Raw genomic sequence first — 22,834 nt, 5'->3', positions numbered from 1 at the left:
GATGCGACCAAATACAGACGAAAATATATAGAGTAAGAGATGGAAAATATATAAAACCGAGACAACTCCAGAGAGCAAAGACATAACTCCAAGCCAGGCCATTTACATCAGAATGCATGAATGTTGCTTGCACTGTTCGATATACCCTTCCTCGTCCGGAGGGTTAATAACAACAGAAAGCTCGCGTTTGACGCCATGGATTTTTATATTCTGATCTCCCTCAGCATGCCACCATCTCAAAAATTGAACGGTCCCATGCTTGAACTCTTGAGAGAAGATCTCCCATTTCCCACCACTTACAGTGACCTCGGACTTGTCCTTCGGGAAATGTAGTTCTGGAAGATGTATAAGAGTGGGGGCATCGGATGCGGTAGAGGAGTCAGCGGTTAAGGATAGCGTAAAGATGCAGTTATGCAGATCAAAGCCATAACTCATTACGTGCCCATGGACGGCTTCTGGGCCAGGCCGCACAAATGCTTCAACAGCACGGAACCCTCGGTGCTTTCCACCTTCCTTTTGCTGGGACTCTGTAGTAATTGACGCGGTGGGGAGAGCTGCTTTCAAATTATCCGGTTCAACCCGAATAGTTTGTAAGCTGGCTCTGCTCTGTGAAAATGATGGAGAAGAAGGGTCCAACGTGGTCATACCGGTATCTAGCGATTTCGCGATTGGCAGCTCCAAATCGTCTGGCGAGTAAATTGACAAATCCTCGCCATTCCAATTGTCTCCCCATTCGTGTGAATTCTTTAGAAAGAGAAAACAGTCAATAAACATCTTTTGTCAGTATAAAGGGGGGGAAACACTCATACCTCACTAGCATAAGTCCAGAGGCTATACCCGTTACCACCGCTCCCTTCGATGCCGAAATGGTTTGCATCCATAGCACTGATCTGGCTAGAGTAATCACCGGTCTTGTATGCGTGTTTATCATCCATATCATAAGGGATCCCCGTTTCTGTCAACAGCAGCGGGTGGTTGCCCATATTTTTATAACTCTCTTCACGAAGGTAATGCAATTGGTCACGGAAGGAGTTTCGAATCGCAGTTTCGCCGATTTTAAGGCCAAATGCTGGGATCCAATACTTCCCACGTAGTATTCCAACAACATCAACGTTATAATACCGGTTCCTAAAAAGGTTAGTCAGATGTACCACATCTCCTCATGCTAGTGACCCACCAATGTTTTGACATGAGGGTTAGTCCATCATAGAAATGGACAGCATGGACCATGTTCGGGTCGTCGTCTACGGTCCCCTTAATAGTTGGTGGTATTTCCAGGACTGGGGGTTGGCAAAACATGATTGTTTCCTTATGAACACTTCTTAGAGCATCGCGGTATTTCCGATAATGTTCTAGGAAGTATGTGTTGATAAATCCTTCATAATCCAAGGCCACGCCAGTCCTGGGATGTGAGCCAAAGTGACCACTGCGTAGGACAGTGAGCGTAGTAGGATCCCATACGCCATGTTGCGCCCAGACGCATTCTCCAAGCTTCCACTGAGGATCTCTTTTCCACCCATACAAATCAGCACGATCTGCCTTAAGCCAGACAGACTTCCCCTCCGGGTCAACCAGCGTCCTGCCTGTTTGGGTTGGTCCGAAAGTGCCAAACTCCCACTGCGTTACTTCGCAGGGATAGCCGGAGCCCGTCATCATTCCTTGAAAGGCAGTCGGCGATGTCCCGAGCTGCAATTGTTGGTCGGCTGGGATAAGAGAAATGTCTGGAATCCCAATCATACCCCTGTGAGGTTCGTTGATATTTTCCCATCCAATGACCACATCATCCTCCAAGTCCCCCGCCTCATGGATTCTGGTCGCCAGACGCTTGCAGGCAGCAATAAAATGATCTTGGAGGTAATCCTGTATATTCATGCCATCAATGATTGCCTTCGGGGCAAAGTCTTTCCCAGCCCAGAATAGAGTAAACATCGTTTGGCAGACAAGCCTGGTATAGTTTGTGCTCCAGATCATCTTTGGGAACGCCGCCGGGTCGGGGTACGTGTTTTGAACCAGAGCAGCTTGAGTATCATGAAAATTCCGAGGATCAAGCCCGGCAGCGTACAGCGTCCATATTGGAGCTCCAGAACCGCCTGAGAAACGAGACCACTGGCGGAAGATGGTTAGCAATGAGAACATTTACGATCAGGGCTGTTTTAAGGGTGATATTCTTTCCTTACCACATCCTGATGTGGGTCCATATATACATAGAAACCATAAGATCCCGCAATCCTCAGCAGCTCGATGGTGAATGTAATCCAATCTTCGTCATACCGGCCAGGCCCTGCATGCTCGATCGCCTCCCAGGTAAACACATACCGGATGTGATTGTAACCCCATTTTTTTAACCTGGAGAAGTGGGCGTGAGAGTCTTCGAGGGTAAATGGTCTATTTATAAAGGAGACATCGTCCCCATCATAGAACCCGTTGACTTCGTGAGATGGAATGTCTGGGATCCGCGGATATTTCGCAGTAGCATCGAGGTTTATCCCTCTCAGTATGACCTCTCGGTCATGGGAATCTCGGAAAACGTTTCCTTCCACGCGAAGTCTGAGAGGAGCCATCAGTTGTCTCTTGAGCCTTAGGCTAGCAGGTAGGGCGTATGGGAGCGGACGCAGCCGGATGGGTTCAACTCGCTGCAGTATAGCAGACGGAAAGAAAAAGAATCTAGACAAGCGTTAACAGAGCAGCTCGTAGGTCATGTATCACATTTCACAGCTATATATATATAAATAAAAAGAAATAAAGCAGAGATATAAAAACAAGAGGCAAGGGAGTCTCTCCCCAGGAGAAACTGGCGGTTGCACCGAGCCGAGTGACCTTCTCAGCCAGCTCGTGGACACTTACCACTTTAGGGGCTCCACCGAGGCGTGATGACTAAGCTTTATTCTCTATACGGAGTAAAGCTGAACAACGGCGACGATGAGCGGCATCGAAGCAGCTTTTATCTACTACGTATGCTTCATTAAATATAGCTCTAGCGGCCATTGTATTTACTCGTTCAGCTTTGAGACACCTTAAGTGGTAGTGAAACAATAACTTGTGTATACGATGTACGAAATACTAATATACGAATTACGAGACACAAATACGATATACGATATACGATATACGCTTTGACGTTTGGTTTGATGCAAAAGAGGAAGAACAACAACAAACCAACCTTTCCAGCCTCATTTCAAGTATAAACCTTGGACTATGCCTCCTAAGAGCGCACTGAAGGCTATTCGGGCAGATCTGGATGCTGGAGACTACTCCCAGGCAGCTCAAAAGGCATCCGATCTCTGCGCACAGGAGCCTCAAAACTATCATGCGTATGTACCTGTAGCCCACCCTGTTAGCCTCCCACACAAATGCTGACCCAGTTACTCATTTTTCTTCAAAGCCACATATTCCTGGGCCTGGCTAGAGAAAAGCTCAACGAGCACGATGCGTCTGAAAAGGCATATGGATCCGCTATCAAGATAAAAAATAGTGACAAGACTGCCTGGCAAGGGCTGATTGCCCTCTATGAGTCCCAAGGCCCGAAAAGAATAGAGAGCTATGGAAAAGCCGTAGTGCGCCTCTGCAACATATTTGCAGATACGTATGTCTATGCCCTTGCGCGTTGACCCTGGCCTTCGGGTTAAGTGGCTAACTTGGTTGCTAGCGATGAGTATGCCCGAGCCCATGGAGTATTGGACAAGTATATCAAGTTTGTAAAAGACCAAGGGTCAAAGATCCAATATATCCATGCCCTGCAGCTGCAGCTACCCACTAGCCCTATCTACAAGTGCGTAGAGGGGCTAGTTCCCCGGCCTTCTGAAGCCTATCTCCGTGTAGCTGAGCTCGCTGAGCAAGAGGAGAAGGAGTTTATCAACCGTGAAATAGGAGAACGACGGACCAGGCTAGGTGCGCGGCTTGATCAGGTTACCACAGAGGTAAAACTTGAAGCCTTCAGCCGGAGTGTGCTCAACGAATTATACCAGGGAATTATCAATTGGACAAATGACGACGAAACACGCCGTTCTCACGAAGAAAAACTTCTTCAGAGGTATTATGACCAACTCCGTGTCCTCCCCACTAAAAAGAAGACGGCAAACAGGGAATTGGTTCTGAAGGCGGCGCACGATATGGTAATTATCAAGCACCCGTTTGAATTAGCATGGAGAATAGTTTTCGACTGGAACGATATTGAAAATCTCTCAGACTTGGACGTTACTCTATTAAGAGACTTCATCCTCTTATTCCCCGATCATGGCCTTAGTAAGGTACTCAACGGCTTTCTCAACACTAGCATTTCCCCATTTCCCCAAGAAAATACAGGAGAGGGCGACGAGGCTGTCAGCACAGCACGAAATCCTGAAACCGAGGCCCGCAATATGATCGAAGACTATCTGTTACTGATGACAGAGGGCTTAGACCAGGCTCCCGAGTCAGTCTTGGCTCATAGGATCATGGGAGAAGTGTATTCTCACCTCGAGGAATTTCAGACAGTTGTAAAGGTATCCCGGAGTGGTTTGACGATCAACTCCGATATACGACGTGATACAGGGCTTAGGCTCCAGAATACGGTGGATTCGCTCAATGTCATGCTGGGCACTGCGCTCATCTCATACCAGTCACCCAGGCATCATCCGGAAGCAAAAGCCATATTTGAGGATGTACTTTCACGAAAACCCCAGGAGGATAGCTGTCTTCTCGGGTTAGGGCTCATCTTGGAGGAGGCCCATGACTATACTGCAGCTATGAATTTACTAGCTCAAGCATTGTTGAGGAATGAAAAGAATGCTAAGGTCCGCAGCGAGCTATTTTGGTGTAAAATCCAAAATGGAGAGCTGGACGCTGCCTTGAAAGGGCTTGAAGAAACTTTACCCCTAGTCCAGGCCCAAGATTCGCGCTGGCATAGCCTTAGAGCTGAAATTCTATACCGCATTGGATTCTGCCAATGGGAGCTAGACCCCTCCCCCTCTGCCAGAAAGGACCGCAGCGGCTCTTATTCCAAATTCCTGGCATCCATACAAGCGGATATGAACTATGCACCGGCATATTCTAGCCTTGGCGTGTACTACGCTGATTACAAGAAGGACAAAAAGAGAGCCCAGAGATGTTTCCATAAAGCTGTTGAGCTCTCATCATCCGAGATTATGGCAGCGGAGCGCTTGGCTCGAGAATTCGCTGATCAAGGTGACTGGGACCTGGTTGAGGCTATTGCCCAAAGAGTAGTAGACTCAGGAAAGGCAAAGCCGTCCCCCGGATCCAAGAGAGCTGGATATAGCTGGCCTTTTGCCGTCCTAGGTGTGGTTGAAATAAACAGACAACTTTATGCAAAGGGTATCGTCCATTTTCAAACTGCATTACGAATCTCTCCTAATGACTACCAGTGCTGGGTCGGCTTGGGTGAAAGTTATTATAATTCAGGACGATACATCGCTGCCACCAAGGCATTCCAGAATGCTCAGTTATTAGAATCCAATTTGTCAGAGTCAGGACGTGCCCAGATATGGTACTCAAAATATATGATGGCAAATTTAGAAAGAGAACTCGGAAATTATGAAAAGGCTATCACAATGTATGAAGAGGTCATGCAACTGAGAAACGAAGAATTTGGCGTATCTGTTGCATTACTACAAGCCCTAACTGAGGACGCATGGAAGGCGGCCGTGTCCGGATTCTTTGGGGAAGCTGCCGAAAAAGCAAAACGAGCAATAGAGACAGGCTTGTCCGTGACGCGTTATCACCCCAGCGGCTTTAATCTATGGAAATCAATTGGCGACGCTTTTTCTATTTTTTCTTGGGTACATGACAAATCATCATGCATGCCTATCGCATCTTTTATGGCGGTGCTCAAGAGAAGCTGTGACAGCGCCGCCTTCAATATTCTCTCCAACCTAGACGGAATTGGGGAGGACATTGACGCTTTATTTGACAGTTTACAGAACATCGGCAAGCCGGATCCCTTAATCCCGATATACGCAACCATTTTAGCTTTCAAGTATGCACTCTCTGCTTCCGCCAAAGACACCCACGCTCAGGCATTGGCATGGTATAACTTAGGCTGGGCCGAATATAGAGCTCACACGCAACGATCTTCGACTTCAAAGGGCTCAAAAAGCCGGAGGAAGAGCGGATTTATCAAAGCTGCAATCCAATGTTTTAAAAAGGCAATAGAGCTTGAAGCTGGGAATGCTGACTTTTGGAATGCACTGGGCGTTACTACGTCTTCGCAAAGCCCAAAGGTAGCACAGCATGCGTTTATTCGTAGCCTTCACCTTAATGAACGGAATGCATTCGTGTGGGCCAACCTAGGGGCTCTATATCTCTTGAATGACGATTACCAATTAGCGAATGAAGCCTTTACACGATCGCAATCCGCAGACCCAGATTATTGCAACGCGTGGCTAGGCCAAGGTTTTTTGGCTATGCTTATAGGGGATGCTGTCGAGGCACGGGAACTGTTTACGCATGCGTTTGGACTCGGGAACGCGAATGGTGTTTTCCCAAAGCAGCAATATGCCATATCAATGTTCGATGATATTAGTGTTAGCCCGGAAACTTCACCAACCCAATTGCTCCAGCCTCTATTTGGCCTCCATCAGCTTCGTTCAGTGGACCCTTCTGAGTTATTTTATTGCCATCTCTCTTCACTTTTTGCAGAACGTATTGGTGATCTTGAGGATGCAATATCAGACCTAGAGATCGTGTGTTCAGGGGCCGAGGCAGAATATGAGTCAACTGAGTCTATAAACGCATTGCTAAAGTATGCCCAGGCATCGGCAGACTTGGCTCGAATACAGCTGAGGCAACTTGAATATGAAAGCGCTGCCGACAGCGCAGAAACAGCGATAAGCCTATCGTCCGAAGAAGGCGTGCGTGATCATAATGAGGGGCTTTATCAAGCAATTAGATTGTCAGCTCATCTGACCGCTGGCTTGGCGTTTTACTACCTTGGTCGAATGGACGAATCTATCGAGATGTTCCGTGATGCAATTCAAGAGGCTGATAATTCTCCAGACGTCACATGTCTGCTTGCACAGGTACTTTGGGCCAAAGGTGGTGATGAGGAGAGGCTGGTTGCTCGAGAACAGCTTTTTGAGTGTGTAGAAAAACATCCCGAACATGTGGGATCTATCACTCTACTTGGAGTCGTTGCCTTGTTAGATATGGACGAGGATGCTGTTGAAGCCGTTGAATCGAACCTTCAAGCAATGAGAGCAAGAAGCGATTTGGACACCCATAATGCTGGGAAAATTGTGAAGCTACTTGCAAGTATTCCAGCCCTGAGATATGAGGCTCAATCAGATATGATGCGTGCCTCGAAGATGTTGAATCAAGCAACAACATCTATAATGATATCACCAAGTCAAGCGCAAGGTTGGATAGCCCTCTCTTCGATGTCAACTGAAAATTACCCCGCCGAAATGGCTGTCCGAACAGCATCAGTAAACATACCACCTCGTGGAACACTCAAGGCCGAAGACCTTTGCGAAGCATATTCTCTAGTTGGTACGAGGAAAAGTGCATTATGTGCGGTCATGGTAGCACCTTGGTCCAAAAATGGTTGGAATGGTTTGAGCCAGTGTTGCTCCTAAAGCTGAGGTGGATTCATACGAGCATGAACTCTACTATGATAGACATTAAGTGGTGAATATGATGCCTTAGGCTAACGAATTACTTGCTTAACTAGTAAAATCTGGAGGATTTAGCGCTGAGAGCAGTCTAGCTTTTCGCCCAATTTTCCATTCGCGGTCCAAGGTGTCAATTTTACCCCCAAGAATAGTTACACATTCTGGTTCCAAAAGGGCCATTCCACGAGCAACAGTAGCATTAGCGAGGAGTAATTTTGTTCCAATTGCTGTTTCCCCGATTTTTAGTGTAAGAGGCTTCAGTTCAATGGCTATCATCTTTGTACCTCTGCAATCCTGCAGGATGAGTCGATGTGGTCCTCCCGGTCTTGTATGCTCTAGCCCAGTGTTAACAGTAACAGAGTGCGGGGATGGCCTCCCGTTTTCGCCGGCAGTACCGGTGTTGTTGCTTCCTTCATCAATCTCGTGAGGAACAGTTCGGATAACTTCTCGTCCCCTAACTGTTTCGCCTCTTTCGATTCTTTCAATTGCCTCAATTTGGCTCCAGGCGCTGCTTCCTATGTCTTCTATGTCAAGAACCTGCACAGGAACGGGCCCTGATATACGCCGCTCTTTGATATTTGGATTAGAGACATCCGCAGGCAGCACCTGACTAGAGTTTGTAACTGGAATTTCAAGGGACCTGGTGAAATCTGAGGCAAGTAGCCGGAACAACGCAGTTTGAGTCAGAGCAGGGAGGGGTGTGATTCCGGGTCGCTGGCTAGAAAGAAACTGAGAAAGCCAAATTTCAGAAACAGGCAAAGATTTGGTGTGTAAAAGGTGATTTTTGATGTGTTTCTGTGGATCTGGTGCCATTTTCAACGATTCAGCCGCTTATAATGCATCTATTTTTAAATTATTTAACATGGTCACATCCTTAGTTGGTGAAGAAAGAATATTAATACTGAACGTTGCTTCTTTACATGGCTGTTATTAGGAGCTGTAGTTAACATAGAGTCAATATGTGGAATACGCACGGACCACCCTATTTATGGATTAACTAGTTAATTGAAGCTATGGTGCCTACTATGAATCCTTCCTTGTCAATATCCTTAAGCACTAAAGTGACTGCACTTTCGGTACAGATGCGACGTTTATCGCGGCCGCCTTTTTAATAATCTCCCGCTTTAATTTGTATAAAATGTCAACGGTATCCTCTCCTCGCCCTTCGATAGCTTCTGCTCAATCCCCAACGCCTGTATCGTCTCGGCGTCCATCAGTCGAAAGCGCAACCTTCACACCCAGAGCTGATCCTCCTAACAATGCCTTGCGACGAAATAGGGCAGCCTTACGAGACTATTATAACTTGCATCCAAACAGAACCGAATCTTTGGCCCAACCGAGACCAAGAAGCATTCCGCCTACTCCAGATGGCCCGTCACGACCCGCCAACCAGATATCGAATAGCGAACTCGATAGCCCAAACTTTGACCCAGATGCCTATGTATCCCATTTACTTGCTACCTCATCTCTAGCTACTATACTACGAGCAGAAAACTCCCTTGTCAGCGATATAAAAACCCTGGATGGAGAGCGGAAGGCATTGGTTTATGACAATTACTCAAAGCTTATAAAAGCAGTTGAAACCATCGGCAAAATGAGGTCAATCTTGGAGGAGGAAGGGACTCCCGTATTGATGACAAAAACTTTGGCTCCTGCGGTTGGATTTGTCGCAGAGACTGCCATGTCACTTATTCGAGAGCAGGAAGAATTGAAACCAGCCGGACAGAGACCAACCCCAGCAAAGGAGAAACGAGATAAACGTATCAGTCCCGAGAGAGCGACAGTATTATGGGCATTGGATACCCCAAGGAGATTGAAGCAACTATTAGATACTGGAAGAAGGGACGAAGCGGAAAGTGATTGGAGAGAGATACAGCCACTGCTTCTAAAATGGGGTGAAGTTAAAGGGGTCAAGGAACTTCGAGCTGAATGCGAAGTGATTATTGGCGAGGGGTAACAGTCAGAGTCATGAATAACTGCCCTAGCGCTTATAACCACGGCAATATGGGGACCTAGGGCGCCGCTGCCTTTATTTGAATGGGACTGGTGTCAAACAAGCAATAAGATAGACCCTATTCAGTTATACAACAACTCAGACGCAACCCAGATATAAGGTTGTGATACATCCTGCTGCTGTGGCTTCCATTCAAGGAAAGAGTTCTATATTTCAATCTATGCTATTAGGAATGGCGCAGCAAGTCCCTTAATATTAGGCTACAAGCCTTTGGGACATATCTTACGGCCTGCGTTATTTATGATCAGTGTGATTATATCAAAGCTTCCCTGAGCGAGCTAACCCGCCTTGATTCGAGTGCTACATCAATACGCTGTGGTTTGATATATGCGGCTTTCTTGTTTGACTGAAATTCCTAGATAACATCTCAGTTTTGCTGTTCCAGTTCCTAGGGCATGATATGCATGTGCTCTCTCGGCCTGGTTTATCTCAATCGAAACTTGTGAGTTTCCATCCTAAACGCTGTAGCCTGTAGTCCGGAACCGAATGAATCGACATTTTTGCACTTGACTTTGAACTTTCTTAGTGGGATGCAAGAATAGACAGATAGCTGAAGTCGGATCTTCAGCATTAATAGCTACAAATAGTCTCTCTTTTTCTTTAATTACACCCTCCAGATGGCTTAAATATCGGGGTGCCATTACATTGATACTGAAGCAGAACTTCGCCCTAAAATCTCATAAAACTCAAATATTTAGGAAATAATGCCTTTCAAATTTCTACATCGGTCCTTCATACGCAAAAATTGTCAGCCGCACATTTATTAGAAAATTGATCGCCATGTCGACTGATAGCAATTCCAACAGCCTTTCCACTATATTTATAGACCAGCCTCCCAGCTGTCTCCAGTTTTGCCCTACAGCCCCTTATTTCCTAGTGATTGGAACATACCTTTTAACGATACATGAATCCGATGCCAACTCATTGTCCCCAGAGTCATCTCGCTCGGGTAGCCTTCAGCTATTTAGACTAAATCCCCAGTCATATCATCTGTAGGTTTTAGTTTCAACGCAATGTGCTCTACTTTTGCGTCAAGTTACCAAGGAGATATGACGCGAATAGTGAAAAATTACGTTACTAACGAAGATGCAGTTCCCAAGTGCAGAGGCTATCGCTATCTCATGCGGTATTTGACCTTCAGTTTTCTTTACATGACCCTTCGCTCTTTGCTGTTGCATTGAGTGCTGGAAAGGTTTCGCTATATAGGGTTGAAAGTAGCTCTGATGGCCCAGATGCTGATGTTTCTACCCATTTTCTGAATACCCTGAATGTGCGTAATGGTGATACAAATCTCAGTTTATTTTTGGCCTGGATTCCACCTTTGCCTCTGGAAGGAGAGCACGACAGGCCCCCTGCTACTGGCTTTGCGGTCTCGTTCTCTGACGGCCAAGTGTCGGTTTTCCAGAAAGATAATTTGTCCCCCACCTTACAGCAAGAATCGTTGAAGGAGACACGTCTGGAAGGGATGTCAATCGAAGTTTGGTATTTGGCATTTCATAGACGACATGATGGCCAACTTTCACTTTTCAGCGGGGATGACTTCAACCAGGTTCGGGAATTTACATTTACAGACGATTCAGATTTCAACATCGGATCTCCGCCATTTAATGATCGTGGCAAGTTCCATGAAGGAGGAGTTACAGCTATCCTACCACTGTGCAATAGAGATGAAGGATCGATTATCCTTACTGGCAGTTACGATCAGCATGTTCGAGTCTACCGGTTCGGAACGCGCAGACAGGTTCTAGCAAGTATGGATCTAGGCGGAGGAGTCTGGAGGCTGAAACTTCTCAGAGTTGAAGACAATCCCGAACCACAGGGAGCTCTAAAAAGTTATGCTATTCTTGCTAGCTGTATGCATGGCGGTGCGCGTGTAATTCGTGTGGCGCATCATCTGAAGGATTCAAATACTGAGAATACTTGGGATATCGAGATTGTCGCTCGGTTCACAGAGCATGAGAGCATGAATTATGCTTCGGACGTGTGGCCGGGTTACTATAAACCATCTGAGTTGCTTTGTTTGTCTAGCAGCTTCTACGATAAAAGGGTCTGCGTATGGGAAGCAAGCATATAGGTACCTTCGGGTCAATCTCCGCAAACATTTGGGCCAATTTCGAAAGCTAAGGCTTTGACCAACTTTGACATGGCGTAGTTAGTTACCTATTGCTCTGGAAACTATTTTACGGCAGGGTAAAGGGGAGTATGTTTTAAAGTGATCCGACTGCAATGGCGATGTTTGCTCGGAGACCAACGTTATATACACGTAGTACACGCCCGAGGATAAAAATTATGTTACTTATAACCATTTTGAGAAATGAGGCTTTAAGGTTGCATTGCTAGGTGGAGTTTCCTGGACATGGGGGATAAACTGTGTTGATATCTAATAGTGAGGAAACAGAGTAATTGAACATCAAAAAGTGGAATTTCGGCTTTAAACTATGGTTTCCAGGTCTCTTGCATACCCAATCGTATTCTCGATCACGGAGCCGGTTGTTAACATAATCTCCTTGCCGGTCTTCTGGGGAGCGTTCTGTTCCTCCTGTTCTTGTTGACTAGGGAAGTATACTCGTCCATCCTTCAACGTCCACCCTCGCTCCTTAGCAAACTCTACAACAGCACCTTCGGAGTCAAGGAACAGCAAGTTTTTAGCATTAGAGACGGGGAGAGACGGGTATGCCTTTTCAGAGCAGTCAGCAATTTCACTTCGAATGGTACCGACAAGAATCTACCCACGAGAAGTTAGTCTTTGTTATCCAACTGGGGAAAGCTTAAGTAAACGAGACACAATGTAATACTGGATGAAGTGACGTACAGATGAAAATAGCCCAAAGTCTTCTGAAGGGACTCGTTCTGATTTCGTTTCACGCCAGACCTTATCATAACTGCCCTCCATCAAGCTCCGCTCCAACTCAACGGGGTACTTGATATACGGATCTGCTTCAACGGGATGGCCTTTCAACGACGCTTCCACCACCAACCCTTCTAGAACGGTGTGAAACTCTGTGTTGTTTCCCATGCTCAAGAGTAGCAGCAAGTAGAGGCCTGTTATCTTGCTCCGCTGGCTGGTTTTTAAGTTTATCTCTGCCTCCTCTGCAAAAGCCGCCTGTAGATGTCTTTCGGTATCGTAGAAAGGCTGTAGTTGCTGGTAATATCTGGTAAAGGAAGGGGCATCTTTCTGACGTATTGATGTAATGGCACCTAGCTCGAGGATCTCACGCGCAAGGGAGATGAGTGGATGAGGAGTTGAGCTGGAAGGAATGAGAGCGTTGAGCTGTAGAAGCGCACGCTTTGCACGGGTTAAAAGCGCAGCTGTTTTATCCACATGCTTCTGATCTAGGGTTTGGTGCAGGTCTCGAATAAGAGCATGAAGCTCCTCGTACGCCATAACGAAGAAAGTCGAGCAAGTAGGGCAAAACAGGAAGAAATAGTTATATCAGGACTTCCAGATATTACGGAAAGCCGACGGCAACAGGTCGGTTGTCTGTTGTTGTGTTGTTTTGGGGTCTGGAGAGATGAGACTGGAGATGATACCATCCTGGAACACGGAGCTTGCTGTTGACGGTTAATCGTTTATCCCAGTCCGACCGTAGCAGTCACGTGTAGCTAGGCTGAGTCATCCCGTGGCTTGGGCCAACTGCTTAAAATAACTTCCACGTACGTATAGGACTCTTGGAGCCGTTACCATTATTTCTTTCGGAACATACATATAATTATGTATGTACGGAGTACGTACGATGTATACTGGCTCCCTGCCCAATCTCCGTGCCGAGCACTCCTTCGGGCGTATCTTGTATCCCACATCCCTGCTGCCGTGGCGGCTGATATATGATTTCCAACCTCACGGGCCAGTGAGTAAGTTGGCTTATATGGAGCTGCAACTAGACGATTTCCGGCGTGAATCTAAGCAACGACCCACCAGCCAACGCTTTCGGTCAGCTTATCCAGTATACTAGGTATGCAATTGGTGACTGCAAACGGCTTACAGCGTGTTGGCTCACCCGTGCCAACAGTATTTTCTTTTCAGCGGAAACTGACAAATGCCACTTTTATTATAGGCACCATACACTGTTGCATCGTAGATCCAATGAAAAAACCTAACTTACGCCAACCAGCATTCCGTGATCGCCCTCCATCCCTGTTCATGTTATGCGGCTGGGCTGGTCATGTCAACGCTTCAACCACTCAGAATTACCTTTCCGCCTGGAAAGATGAGCAACTTTCGACCCGAAGGATTTACGCCCAGTCAACCCCAAACCCGAAGTGGCTCTTGGCATGTTTTCGATTGCGTACTGTGGACATCATAGTATCACAACAGACACCAATGCCATGGGGCTCAGCCTTTCTTGTGTCTAATTGTCTTTTCTTTTGATGTATCATCAAGTTTGGGCCAAGCTACCTGAGCTAAAGAGAATGAAGGATATAAAAGTTGCCCATCCAGCCCTCCAGTCACTTTCAGCATCACACCCATCCTTCCTCTCTCTCATACCCAATTATTACATCTAACACGACCATTATTATAATTTATTTACCTACGATGGCTTTGGCAGAATCCTTCCTCCAGGGTTTCTCGACCCTGCATAACTCAATAGGGTATAAAAAAGGATACAATTTTATTCTTTGGTTCATATTTGCCGGTGCCCTTCTCGGCTTCACGCTTGCCCGTTTCTCGTTCCTGAATTTTGATATCTTCGAGCATGACTCTGTTCCCGGTCAATGGTATTTCACGCGCATGGGCCGTGATCGAGTTGGCCTCCTCCTTCATTTAGCCGCTGTGCTACCATGTGGCATTCTTGTCATCTTCCAGTTTATTCCAATAATTCGACACAAGTGGATACTAATCCACCGTATCAATGGCTACATCATCTTCATCCTGCTCTTAATTTCGCATGCTGGCGCCCTTATGATTATGGAACACTCCTTTGGCGGTGGTGTCGACATTCAGTCCGCGGTCATTACTGTTGTCATAGCCTGTACGGTTTCTTTTTGCCTGGCACTCTACAATATTCGTTGCAAGCAACTCGAACAGCATCGTGCTTGGATGCTTCGCACTATGTTTTACATGGGCTGTATCATCACCATTCGAATCTGCCTCATTATCTCAGCTTCTATTCTCGGTGCCCTCCCACACCTGCGCCATGACGTATGGTCGTGCGACCAAGTACAGTTCACCTTCATGAATGGTGCTTCCGATGCCGTTGCTGCCTCCGCCAAGTTAGCAAAACTCTTCCCACAGTGCACCGCACCAGATTCCGCAAGCATTATGGTTCCAGTCCCTGCTTCCCTTAACTTGAGTAACCCGGCCTCGGCCGGGGCTGCCTTCAACCTCAGCTTTGGCACAGCAATTTGGATATCATTTATGCTCCACGCCCTAGGTGTTGAAATATACCTCCGCCTCACCCCCAAAGAAGCAGAGCGCCTTCGCCAAATCAGCTATGAGCGTCAACTGGCGGCTGGTTTCAAAAACCCAGGCAGTGCAGGGCTTGTTGTAGAAAAGCTAGGAGATGCCGATCCATGGAAAGGCCCTGTCTAATCAACATTTTCTTCGTTTTACTTGTTTTTATATGTATTCCATAGAAGGCTAAGGTGGGAAAAGCATGTCCATGATCTTTCTATCATTAGTAACATTTCCCTTTTTTTATTTAGACGACATACATGATTAACGGGATTTTGATTCTTTGTATTAGTTATATAAAGAGCACAATATCATTTAGTTCTACTAAAACTATAATCTCAGTAAAGTCTTTTAAGATAGAGGCTACGACGTTTGCTAATCAAAGAATTTTAGCGTACTTGGAGAAAGGTCTAATATTGATCAAATAGTAGAAGGCAATCCTCAATGATAGTTACCCCTAAGCCTTCTACAAATCTCGGACTATCTTGGCTAAAATTTCAAAATTCGGGGTTCCAACTCCCGTAACCGGGTCCCACCCTTCAGTGGCATTCCAACTAGCATACGGCACAGCTGGGGCGCTTCCATTGGTTGAATTGTAGCCAGCACAGCCCCTCGAACCCCCGTGGACAATATCGGTAAAGCCTTGCCTACCCTGTCCATATATGAAGGGGTTTAAGTAGCCAAGGACTGGCTTATTGGCATTCAAGCGGATGGAATTGAGGTTGGCAATGATGGCGGCGAATGCAGGAGCCGATGCACTGTAAGAGTCAGTAAACAACTATCTAAATCTGGTAACGATAAAGGGTGCATAGCGTTTAGCTACTTTTGGGGTAAATGCTTATTCCTAAAGGGCTCTAGAGAAGTATTCGGTATTACTAACCTAGTGCCAGAGACCATACCTACTCTCCCGTGGTCATAAACTGCAAAATTGGACCCTTGAGCGGCAACATCAGGAATGCCACGACCCCTAGGGTCATATAGCCCTTCCCATTGATTCCCGAGTTTATCCAAGTAAGTTAGAACGGCATCATCTTGGAATCTAGGGCGGATATGACGATCGGAGAAACCGCCAGATGAGAATGAGATGGCCATTTCAGGGTTTATTCTAAAAGTCGCGCCGACAGATGTAACGAATGGACAGCTTGCAGGGAAAGTAGGATTAAATCGGGAGACTTTCTTTCGACCATTTGTCAAACAAGAGGAGCCAACACCGGTATCCCCGCTGCTGAAAATGACTGAGACACCTCGGGCCGCCAGTTGAGCAAATAAACTGCAAGTTGCGTTTGAAAACTTCTCGGGGACGCTCTGTTCATTCTCTCCATAAGAGGTTGAAAGTATAGCAGGTAATTCATCTGATGGTAAACTTAAAAGATAGTGTAATTGGTCTAAATATGGTTCATTGGAGTTGTGCTCTTGGTCCGGTTGCTCGAGGTCTGGAACTAGAGGGCCTCTACCGCTCGTTGTATAAAACACAGTAGTAGCGTTAGACAGTCCAAGTGCATAATCGATATCCAGGCTGGCTTCAACGCTATTTTTGGTGGAATTCTGTAAATTTTGGCCCTTTCCAATATACTTCACGGAGAAATTGGCGCCTTTCAAGTCGGGAGCATAGAGATCGATGAATTTGTAAAAGTCATTGTATCTTGCGTACTGGTCCAGATATCCCGATACCCCAATAACATTTCTGTAGTCCGGTGTGGCCAAAGAGTTTCCCATTTTGTAAATGTCCCTTAAGCATTGTGGAGTTATCGTAACGTTGCAATTGGTAGTTGCATTGCTGGATAACTGAATAGTTTCTAATTTTGCAATAGAGTTGCCATGCTTCTTGGGCTTCCCAAACTTCGTAGTTGGCTGAATCATATGAATATCCGGCGCCAGGTGAGATGGAACAGAGTACTGCAATGTTCGGATCATGAATACACTAGGGTCCCCTGAATCGTGGTAATAATGAAATCGGGTCTTCAACATCCTTTCGGCCTGTGAGACTGAAATAGCGAAATGGATCCAGTCTCCATCATTCAATATTGACTTTTTTGCGACTCCCGCTTCTTCTAACCAGGATAAAATCGAGTCCGAGACCTCCTTGCGTGGTCGAAGGAAATCCTTCAAAGTCCTCCGGGATAAGTGTTTGCCGTAGTTTGAATGCCCTGGTGTGGATATATCAACAACCATTTGTTCAAATGCATGAGCCTTCTCCTGAAAGAGGGCTAGGTTCATGCGAATAGAAGTTTCGGGAGAAGGGGGTTTCCCTTGAATCCATCCCTCGGGAATCGTAGGAAGTTCCTCAACGGTGCGATATGTGTTCCGCAAAGCGGCCACCAACGAATTCACACCAAGAAAAAGAATTATGATAGTCTGTTGCCATGGTAGGAGCATCGTTATATGTATGGCCTATGAGTACAGCTTCAACGAACCAAGGCAAGTCGAGTTCAACCCAAACACTAAGCTGTAAATAAATAAGGCTATACTGTAACAACAAGTCTTAAATACGGTGGAGATGGGAATTGCAGCCCTTTTTATAATCGTGTAAATGAGGGGCGTTGCTTCATTGTGACAGTCCATAAATTGGATTCACCAAACCAGTTGTACCTGTGGCACGGTTGAGCAAAAGAAAAAAAAATCCTCAGTCACTTACTGTAGAAACGCCCTACATCCTCTGCACTAAACTAGTAACCCATGGAGGATATCGCCTTTTACCCTCTGCAACTTATCCCTACTTAATAAATACGAATGTTTGGGACGGTTCATCGAGTGGTTTCAGCGTATGTAGGTCGGTGCTTGGAAATTGAATCAGCGAGCCTTTCGCGCGATCCCGCCAAAATGATAAAATAATTAAATAATTGAGAGGCTGCAGCGCCATTTAAAATATCTATACTAGTCACTGGCTGAGTATTATTGATCTCTCTTCCTCTATTCCTTGTTCCTATGTTGTAACTAGATAATTTGGAGCTCTGATCTCCGAATAATCTTAAACTTTAACCTTATTTAACCAGTTAACCCAAACACTTTAAATCATCCCGAGAGTTTAATACCACGTGACTAAAAACCTTAACTATATAAGTAAAGGAGAATGTCAAAAACCAACAAGCACCTAACCCTACGGCATAACTACCCTAGCATTGGTTCGAGCTTAATACCCCGGCCATGAAGGCGGCTATGCAATATCACCACGCCAATATCTTGTCGTCGCCAGACACATGATAACTATATATGCCAGTCTTCTTCCCTCTAGCCCGTCCTTCCTGTCTTAACGAAGAAATTGTTACTTTAGCTTGTTTCCCTTGCAACCCCTGCTATTTCTTTCTCTCTGCCTGTCATCCAACGAACGTTCTATTTTCTTCCCCTCACCACGTACAATGGCTCCAAACACCGCCTATGCCATCACGGGTGCCAATTAAGGCATTCAGTCTTGGTCCAAGCCAATATTGTTCGCCCCTCCACCGCTGTTATTAGTATTCTTTGCAATAAATCTAACACTGCGGGACTTTTAGAACTATCAGCTAATTCCATAAAAGAGCTTAAAGCATTTTTCATGTTGTTCAAATAGTTTCTCCATCCGAGCAAGCTTCCCTGCTATGTCAATATTGTTGTGTGTGCTGCTGGCCATGTTACTATAATGCCGTTTATTGAAATGACCTTCGAACATATTCGTTGGTACTTCGGAGTCAACATCATTGGGCCCTTGACAGTTCTTCAAGCCCTTTGAGGTTTACTGCGAAGCGATGGGCCTGCCACCAAAACTTATCGTTAATGCTTCGCCTGCCGGACCTACCGGGTAAATGGAGCCTTTTCCTGGTGGTACTTAAGGCCTAAGCAAAACTGCAGTTAACCACATTGTCAAATCAATTCACCTTCAAATGGCTTAAAGAGGGCTTGTCAGCGTGGCTCTTCACTCTGAATGGTTATAGGCCAAGATGGGTGATTTTATGGCATAAAGCATGGAACTACCCTACAAGGCTGCCCGAAAATACATAGGACAGTGTTCAAGATGTCGGAATAATCATTTATGACGCGGCTTGTGATAACTTTTCTGAGAAATTTGTCACTCGGACTGACCTGGAAATTCCATGGTAGCTGCAGATATTATGATGAACTGTACATAGAGATCCATTAATTGCAGCGCCTCCAACTTGCTATAGATACCGCGTATGTTTAGTGGTTTGGATTATATACCTACAGGTCTATGAAGGGAGTTTTATATCTCATATACAACTGCTTCCTTTTAAATTTTAGCTTCTCTGCATAGTAATAAGTGACAGAAGTCGGCTTTCATACACCATTCCCTGGAAACAAAGTGCTTTTAATCTATGTATGAACGAGGAAATCACAACTTCCTCCCCTACAAGCAATGTTACTGGGAACAAGAGACAGTTTAGTTTATTATGCCATAAGCTACCCTTGAACGGAAGGCTATAAAAAAATAGCAAATGAATCGATTTCTAAAATCGGAATATGGAGATCTGCTTATATTTGGCCATGCTATTGTTGTTTCGATTATGATACGGATCAAATATAACATCCCGCGGGAGGAAGTACATATGTAATAATAGAGTAAAGTGGATATAGGTAGACAAGGGTTTCAAGGCTTGAGTAAAACTAAATACTAAAAAGGTACATAGGATGTCTCCAAAGTCCATTAGGGGTATATAGCTCTATTGTCCACCGCATACCCGTGTTGCATCGAAGTCCTGTGGTGTTTGCGGGTAGCTGATGAGCAAGGTATGATTATTATCAGGTAGGGTCGTCGATAACTAGTGGCTTGGAGGTCAAGGCATAGTGCATAGTATACACAACATACCTGTAGGGGAGGGGGGAGAGTAACGGGATTCTGCCGGAGCCTCCCTTGGATGATTCTTAGAAGCTTTATTATTGACATGATATATTCCTAGAGAGAGACAAGGAGATACAGAAACACGGTTCTCGTGCGACCTTTAGTTATAGAGAAGTTGGCGAATCTCTCATGGTCGACCACCGGCAAGGCTGCCAGGATAAACAAAAATCGGCATGGAGACGGCAAGCCTGTATGTTACATGATCAAATATATTCCAGTATCATGATACATGAATGTTTCAGTCTAACGGCGCCGGGCGCGAGGATGTTACTTTGTATGTAAAGATAGGAGTACTGGTTCTATGAAAAAACCCATCTTGGTTTTCCTCAAGGGGTGATTCGAAAGCAACCTGACAAACCTCTAGGCTACCAACAGCTGGAAGCAACAAGTGCGGTCAGCAGACATAGCTAATCACGCCTATAGGCCAAAGTAAACAAAATTTTAAGGGTCGACTCGTACCGCAGGCGCTGAGGAACGCGTTGAAGGTCTCTTGGTTACGAAGGGTGGCAGAGATAATAAACGCTTTCAGCGAATAATGATCAAACAAGTCCCGAAGGGTCGATAAAAAGAGGGGAATCAAATCGACATCATAGAGCTACGGGTCTCGTGAAATTGACAGCAACGGGAAATATACCCAGGTCGTGATAATCAGTGAGCTAGTCAAGTGTATTGTGATTGAATTTTGTGGTGCAAATATGCGTACCAGGTCGGCCCCCAATGCAATGTCCACAGGAAAGCATCGCCCATTTTCCTGCGCATTATCGGGGCACTCTAGTGGAGTACCCCATTCCCAAATAGAAGCGCTAATGTGCTTAGAATCCAGCTTGTTCCGTGAGATGCATTCTTGAATATTCGCGATTAATGCTGGGTCCCGATCCGTCGCCATGACCTTGTTGGCGCCAAGGCATTTTGAACAGTACATAGCAACCAGCCCAGTCCCCGACCCTAGTTCAAGGATATTCTTACCGTTGATGAGCTCCTTTCCAGTCTGTGTGGATAGGAATGTCCCAAGATGCAGGGCAGCCTCCCAGGTTCGAAAACCAGTTGTTCCTGCGGAGAGGATCAGACCTCGATTTTCTAACGTGATGATGCAGTTGTCATCCCTGGAACCTAGCATCATAGGCGGTGTGTACTTGATGTAGGACAACTGTTGGCTCTGTTCCAGCGGTGACGATTTGGGGCGAGAAATGAGAATACTCCAGCTTGTCATGAGATCGTCTAAGATCTCCTAATGGAGGGGGAAACGAAGAGTTATATTGTCAGGATCTTGAGTTGCAAAACGGTGAGAGTACAAGCAACCAAAAAGGAGAAGGGAATACAATGTTGGATGTGAAATGCAATGCATAGGCAAAGGGGGGGTCGCGTGGATTTCGTACATCCTCCTCAGGGTCAGAGAACGACTCCTCAAGTCTTGAGAGTAGTAATTTCAGAACCCTACTACGGTAGTTTAACGGTGGCAGAGGCCATACTGTGTCTTCAGAGAACATATTCTGGTTTATCCAGCGTTGCACCTGGGGTTTGAGTAGGACGGTACCTGGTGGAAAGCGCAGGCTCTGCACCTCAACGGCCTGGAAATACTGCGCAGCAAGTGTCCTGAGACAAATCGCTTCATCGGAAGATATCGGTTCCATGGCGTATATGGTCTCAGCTCTCTTTCTACGCGGTGTAGGGTATTGTTCCTTTTATCGTTGCTTTCTCGCCAGCTTTTTTTATCCTTCGTGGTCGTTGTTGCGCTGCTTACGTAACACGGACTAACCGCGCCCTGCTTGGCCCTAACCGAAAACCCACACCAAGCAAAAAAATCGAAATTAAACCATCGAAAGTTCGACGACAGCGACAAAACATTCGACCGCAGCAATCGACAACGTCCCCCATCGACAACCGCTGCACGGATCTTCTTTCACCCAGAAGATTCTCATTACGTCCACCGGAGGCCTTCTCGCACGCTCCGACATCATGGCTGACACTCCCGTTACCTTGCGCACGCGCAAGTTTATCCGCAACCCGCTCTTGAACAGAAAGCAGATGGTTGTGTAAGTGTTTGCTCTCCGGATCCTAATGGCCTTTTTTTTCTTCTGCACGTACTTGGAGTGATCAGCGGAGCCATTTCGAGATGACGATGAATATTTCGAGAGACAGAAAAGTGAATGTTGAATAAAGCGAGAGATAAACAGAGGGGGGAATGGAGAGGCCCTCTTAGCTACGCACGATTGTGCATTTGATTTGGAAATTATATATCGAACATGATCAGCTAATCACGGTGTTATATCTGGGAAATAGTGACATCCTTCATCCTAACCGAGCAAACATCAAAAAGGATGACCTCAGAACGAAGCTTGGAGAACTCTACAAAGCTAGCAAGGAACAAATATCGGTATTTGGTCTCCGCACCCACTATGGTGGTGGAAAGACCACCGGATTTGCCCTCATCTACGACTCTACCGAGGCCTTGAAGAAATTCGAACCCCGTTACAGACTTGTCCGCTATGGTGTCGTTGACAAGATCGAGAGACCCAGTAGAAAACAACGTATGTTTTGGCATTACCCTACCTCTTTGAAAATCCTGTTGGTGGCCACTAGGAGAATTACCTGACTGACCCTTCATTTTTATCCCCTTTTCAGGCAAGAGCAGCAAGATCAGAGCGAAGAAACTCCGAGGAACGGCAAAGGTCAAGGGTGTTAAGAAGGCCAAGAAATAAGCAGCTTACTGATGGTTGCCAGTTTGGCGGTTGGGTTGGAGTCTTGCACCTCGAAAATTATCTTGATGAACAGCACTTCTCCATAGTTGCTCGACATTATGTGTCCCAGGACAATCAATGGTGTACGCTAGCTATGAATCAAAACCAACGGGTGGGCTTACTTATGCGGCGTCACCAGATGGATAATTAAATTCAAAAATGTTTCCATTTCCATTTCAAAGTCGTATTTTCCCCTGTCCAAATATGATATACCATATTATATCCAAGTTGGGGTTTATGTGGCATTGCCTAACA

At 45.9% G+C, this 22,834-nt stretch overlaps 11 protein-coding genes across 11 annotated transcripts; 6 read left to right on the top strand and 5 right to left on the bottom strand.

The window, feature by feature from the left end:
- Positions 1-102: 102 nt before the first annotated feature.
- On the bottom strand, positions 103-2,561 carry MCYG_06085 (negative regulator of the PHO system; the record flags this gene model as incomplete). The annotated part of the gene is made up of 4 exons (XM_002846170.1): positions 103-744; positions 810-1,128; positions 1,178-2,106; positions 2,178-2,561. 4 exons carry the CDS (start codon positions 2,559-2,561, stop codon positions 103-105), a joined length of 2,274 nt encoding a protein of 757 aa, XP_002846216.1.
- A 634-nt stretch (positions 2,562-3,195) lies between these two features.
- On the top strand, positions 3,196-7,568 carry MCYG_06084 (superkiller protein 3; the record flags this gene model as incomplete). Its single annotated transcript, XM_002846169.1, has 3 exons — positions 3,196-3,311; positions 3,383-3,583; positions 3,647-7,568. The coding sequence occupies 3 exons, from the start codon at positions 3,196-3,198 to the stop codon at positions 7,566-7,568; spliced, it is 4,239 nt and encodes a 1,412-aa protein (XP_002846215.1).
- Positions 7,569-7,655: 87 nt separating this feature from the next.
- Positions 7,656-8,417, bottom strand: MCYG_06083 (conserved hypothetical protein; the record flags this gene model as incomplete). The annotated part of the gene is made up of 1 exon (XM_002846168.1): positions 7,656-8,417. One exon carries the CDS (start codon positions 8,415-8,417, stop codon positions 7,656-7,658), a length of 762 nt encoding a protein of 253 aa, XP_002846214.1.
- A 325-nt stretch (positions 8,418-8,742) lies between these two features.
- MCYG_06082 (conserved hypothetical protein) lies at positions 8,743-9,620 on the top strand (the record flags this gene model as incomplete). The annotated part of the gene is made up of 2 exons (XM_002846167.1): positions 8,743-9,557; positions 9,590-9,620. 2 exons carry the CDS (start codon positions 8,743-8,745, stop codon positions 9,618-9,620), a joined length of 846 nt encoding a protein of 281 aa, XP_002846213.1.
- Positions 9,621-10,398: 778 nt separating this feature from the next.
- Positions 10,399-11,770, top strand: MCYG_06081 (conserved hypothetical protein; the record flags this gene model as incomplete). The annotated part of the gene is made up of 3 exons (XM_002846166.1): positions 10,399-10,610; positions 10,711-11,665; positions 11,693-11,770. 3 exons carry the CDS (start codon positions 10,399-10,401, stop codon positions 11,768-11,770), a joined length of 1,245 nt encoding a protein of 414 aa, XP_002846212.1.
- Positions 11,771-12,049: 279 nt separating this feature from the next.
- MCYG_06080 (26S proteasome non-ATPase regulatory subunit 8) lies at positions 12,050-13,003 on the bottom strand (the record flags this gene model as incomplete). The annotated part of the gene is made up of 2 exons (XM_002846165.1): positions 12,050-12,343; positions 12,431-13,003. The coding sequence occupies 2 exons, from the start codon at positions 13,001-13,003 to the stop codon at positions 12,050-12,052; spliced, it is 867 nt and encodes a 288-aa protein (XP_002846211.1).
- Positions 13,004-13,330: 327 nt separating this feature from the next.
- MCYG_06079 (uncharacterized protein) lies at positions 13,331-13,997 on the top strand (the record flags this gene model as incomplete). Its single annotated transcript, XM_002846164.1, has 2 exons — positions 13,331-13,423; positions 13,538-13,997. 2 exons carry the CDS (start codon positions 13,331-13,333, stop codon positions 13,985-13,987), a joined length of 543 nt encoding a protein of 180 aa, XP_002846210.1.
- A 155-nt stretch (positions 13,998-14,152) lies between these two features.
- MCYG_06078 (conserved hypothetical protein) lies at positions 14,153-15,148 on the top strand (the record flags this gene model as incomplete). Its single annotated transcript, XM_002846163.1, has 1 exon — positions 14,153-15,148. The coding sequence occupies one exon, from the start codon at positions 14,153-14,155 to the stop codon at positions 15,146-15,148; it is 996 nt and encodes a 331-aa protein (XP_002846209.1).
- Positions 15,149-15,476: 328 nt separating this feature from the next.
- On the bottom strand, positions 15,477-17,386 carry MCYG_06077 (tripeptidyl peptidase SED3; the record flags this gene model as incomplete). The annotated part of the gene is made up of 2 exons (XM_002846162.1): positions 15,477-15,768; positions 15,891-17,386. 2 exons carry the CDS (start codon positions 17,384-17,386, stop codon positions 15,477-15,479), a joined length of 1,788 nt encoding a protein of 595 aa, XP_002846208.1.
- Positions 17,387-20,235: 2,849 nt separating this feature from the next.
- Positions 20,236-21,472, bottom strand: MCYG_06076 (conserved hypothetical protein; the record flags this gene model as incomplete). The annotated part of the gene is made up of 4 exons (XM_002846161.1): positions 20,236-20,258; positions 20,301-20,436; positions 20,545-21,069; positions 21,161-21,472. 4 exons carry the CDS (start codon positions 21,470-21,472, stop codon positions 20,236-20,238), a joined length of 996 nt encoding a protein of 331 aa, XP_002846207.1.
- A 198-nt stretch (positions 21,473-21,670) lies between these two features.
- On the top strand, positions 21,671-22,750 carry MCYG_06075 (40S ribosomal protein S24; the record flags this gene model as incomplete). Its single annotated transcript, XM_002846160.1, has 3 exons — positions 21,671-21,874; positions 22,122-22,369; positions 22,464-22,750. The coding sequence occupies 3 exons, from the start codon at positions 21,798-21,800 to the stop codon at positions 22,538-22,540; spliced, it is 402 nt and encodes a 133-aa protein (XP_002846206.1).
- Between the last annotated feature and the right edge of the window lie 84 nt (positions 22,751-22,834).

This window comes from Microsporum canis, genomic scaffold (assembly GCF_000151145.1).
Source record: "Microsporum canis CBS 113480 supercont1.5 genomic scaffold, whole genome shotgun sequence".
Classification (NCBI taxonomy): Eukaryota; Fungi; Ascomycota; class Eurotiomycetes; order Onygenales; family Arthrodermataceae; genus Microsporum; species Microsporum canis.
The sequence above is the reverse complement of the archived record's forward strand: the minus strand, read 5'-3'. Positions and strand labels throughout refer to the sequence as shown.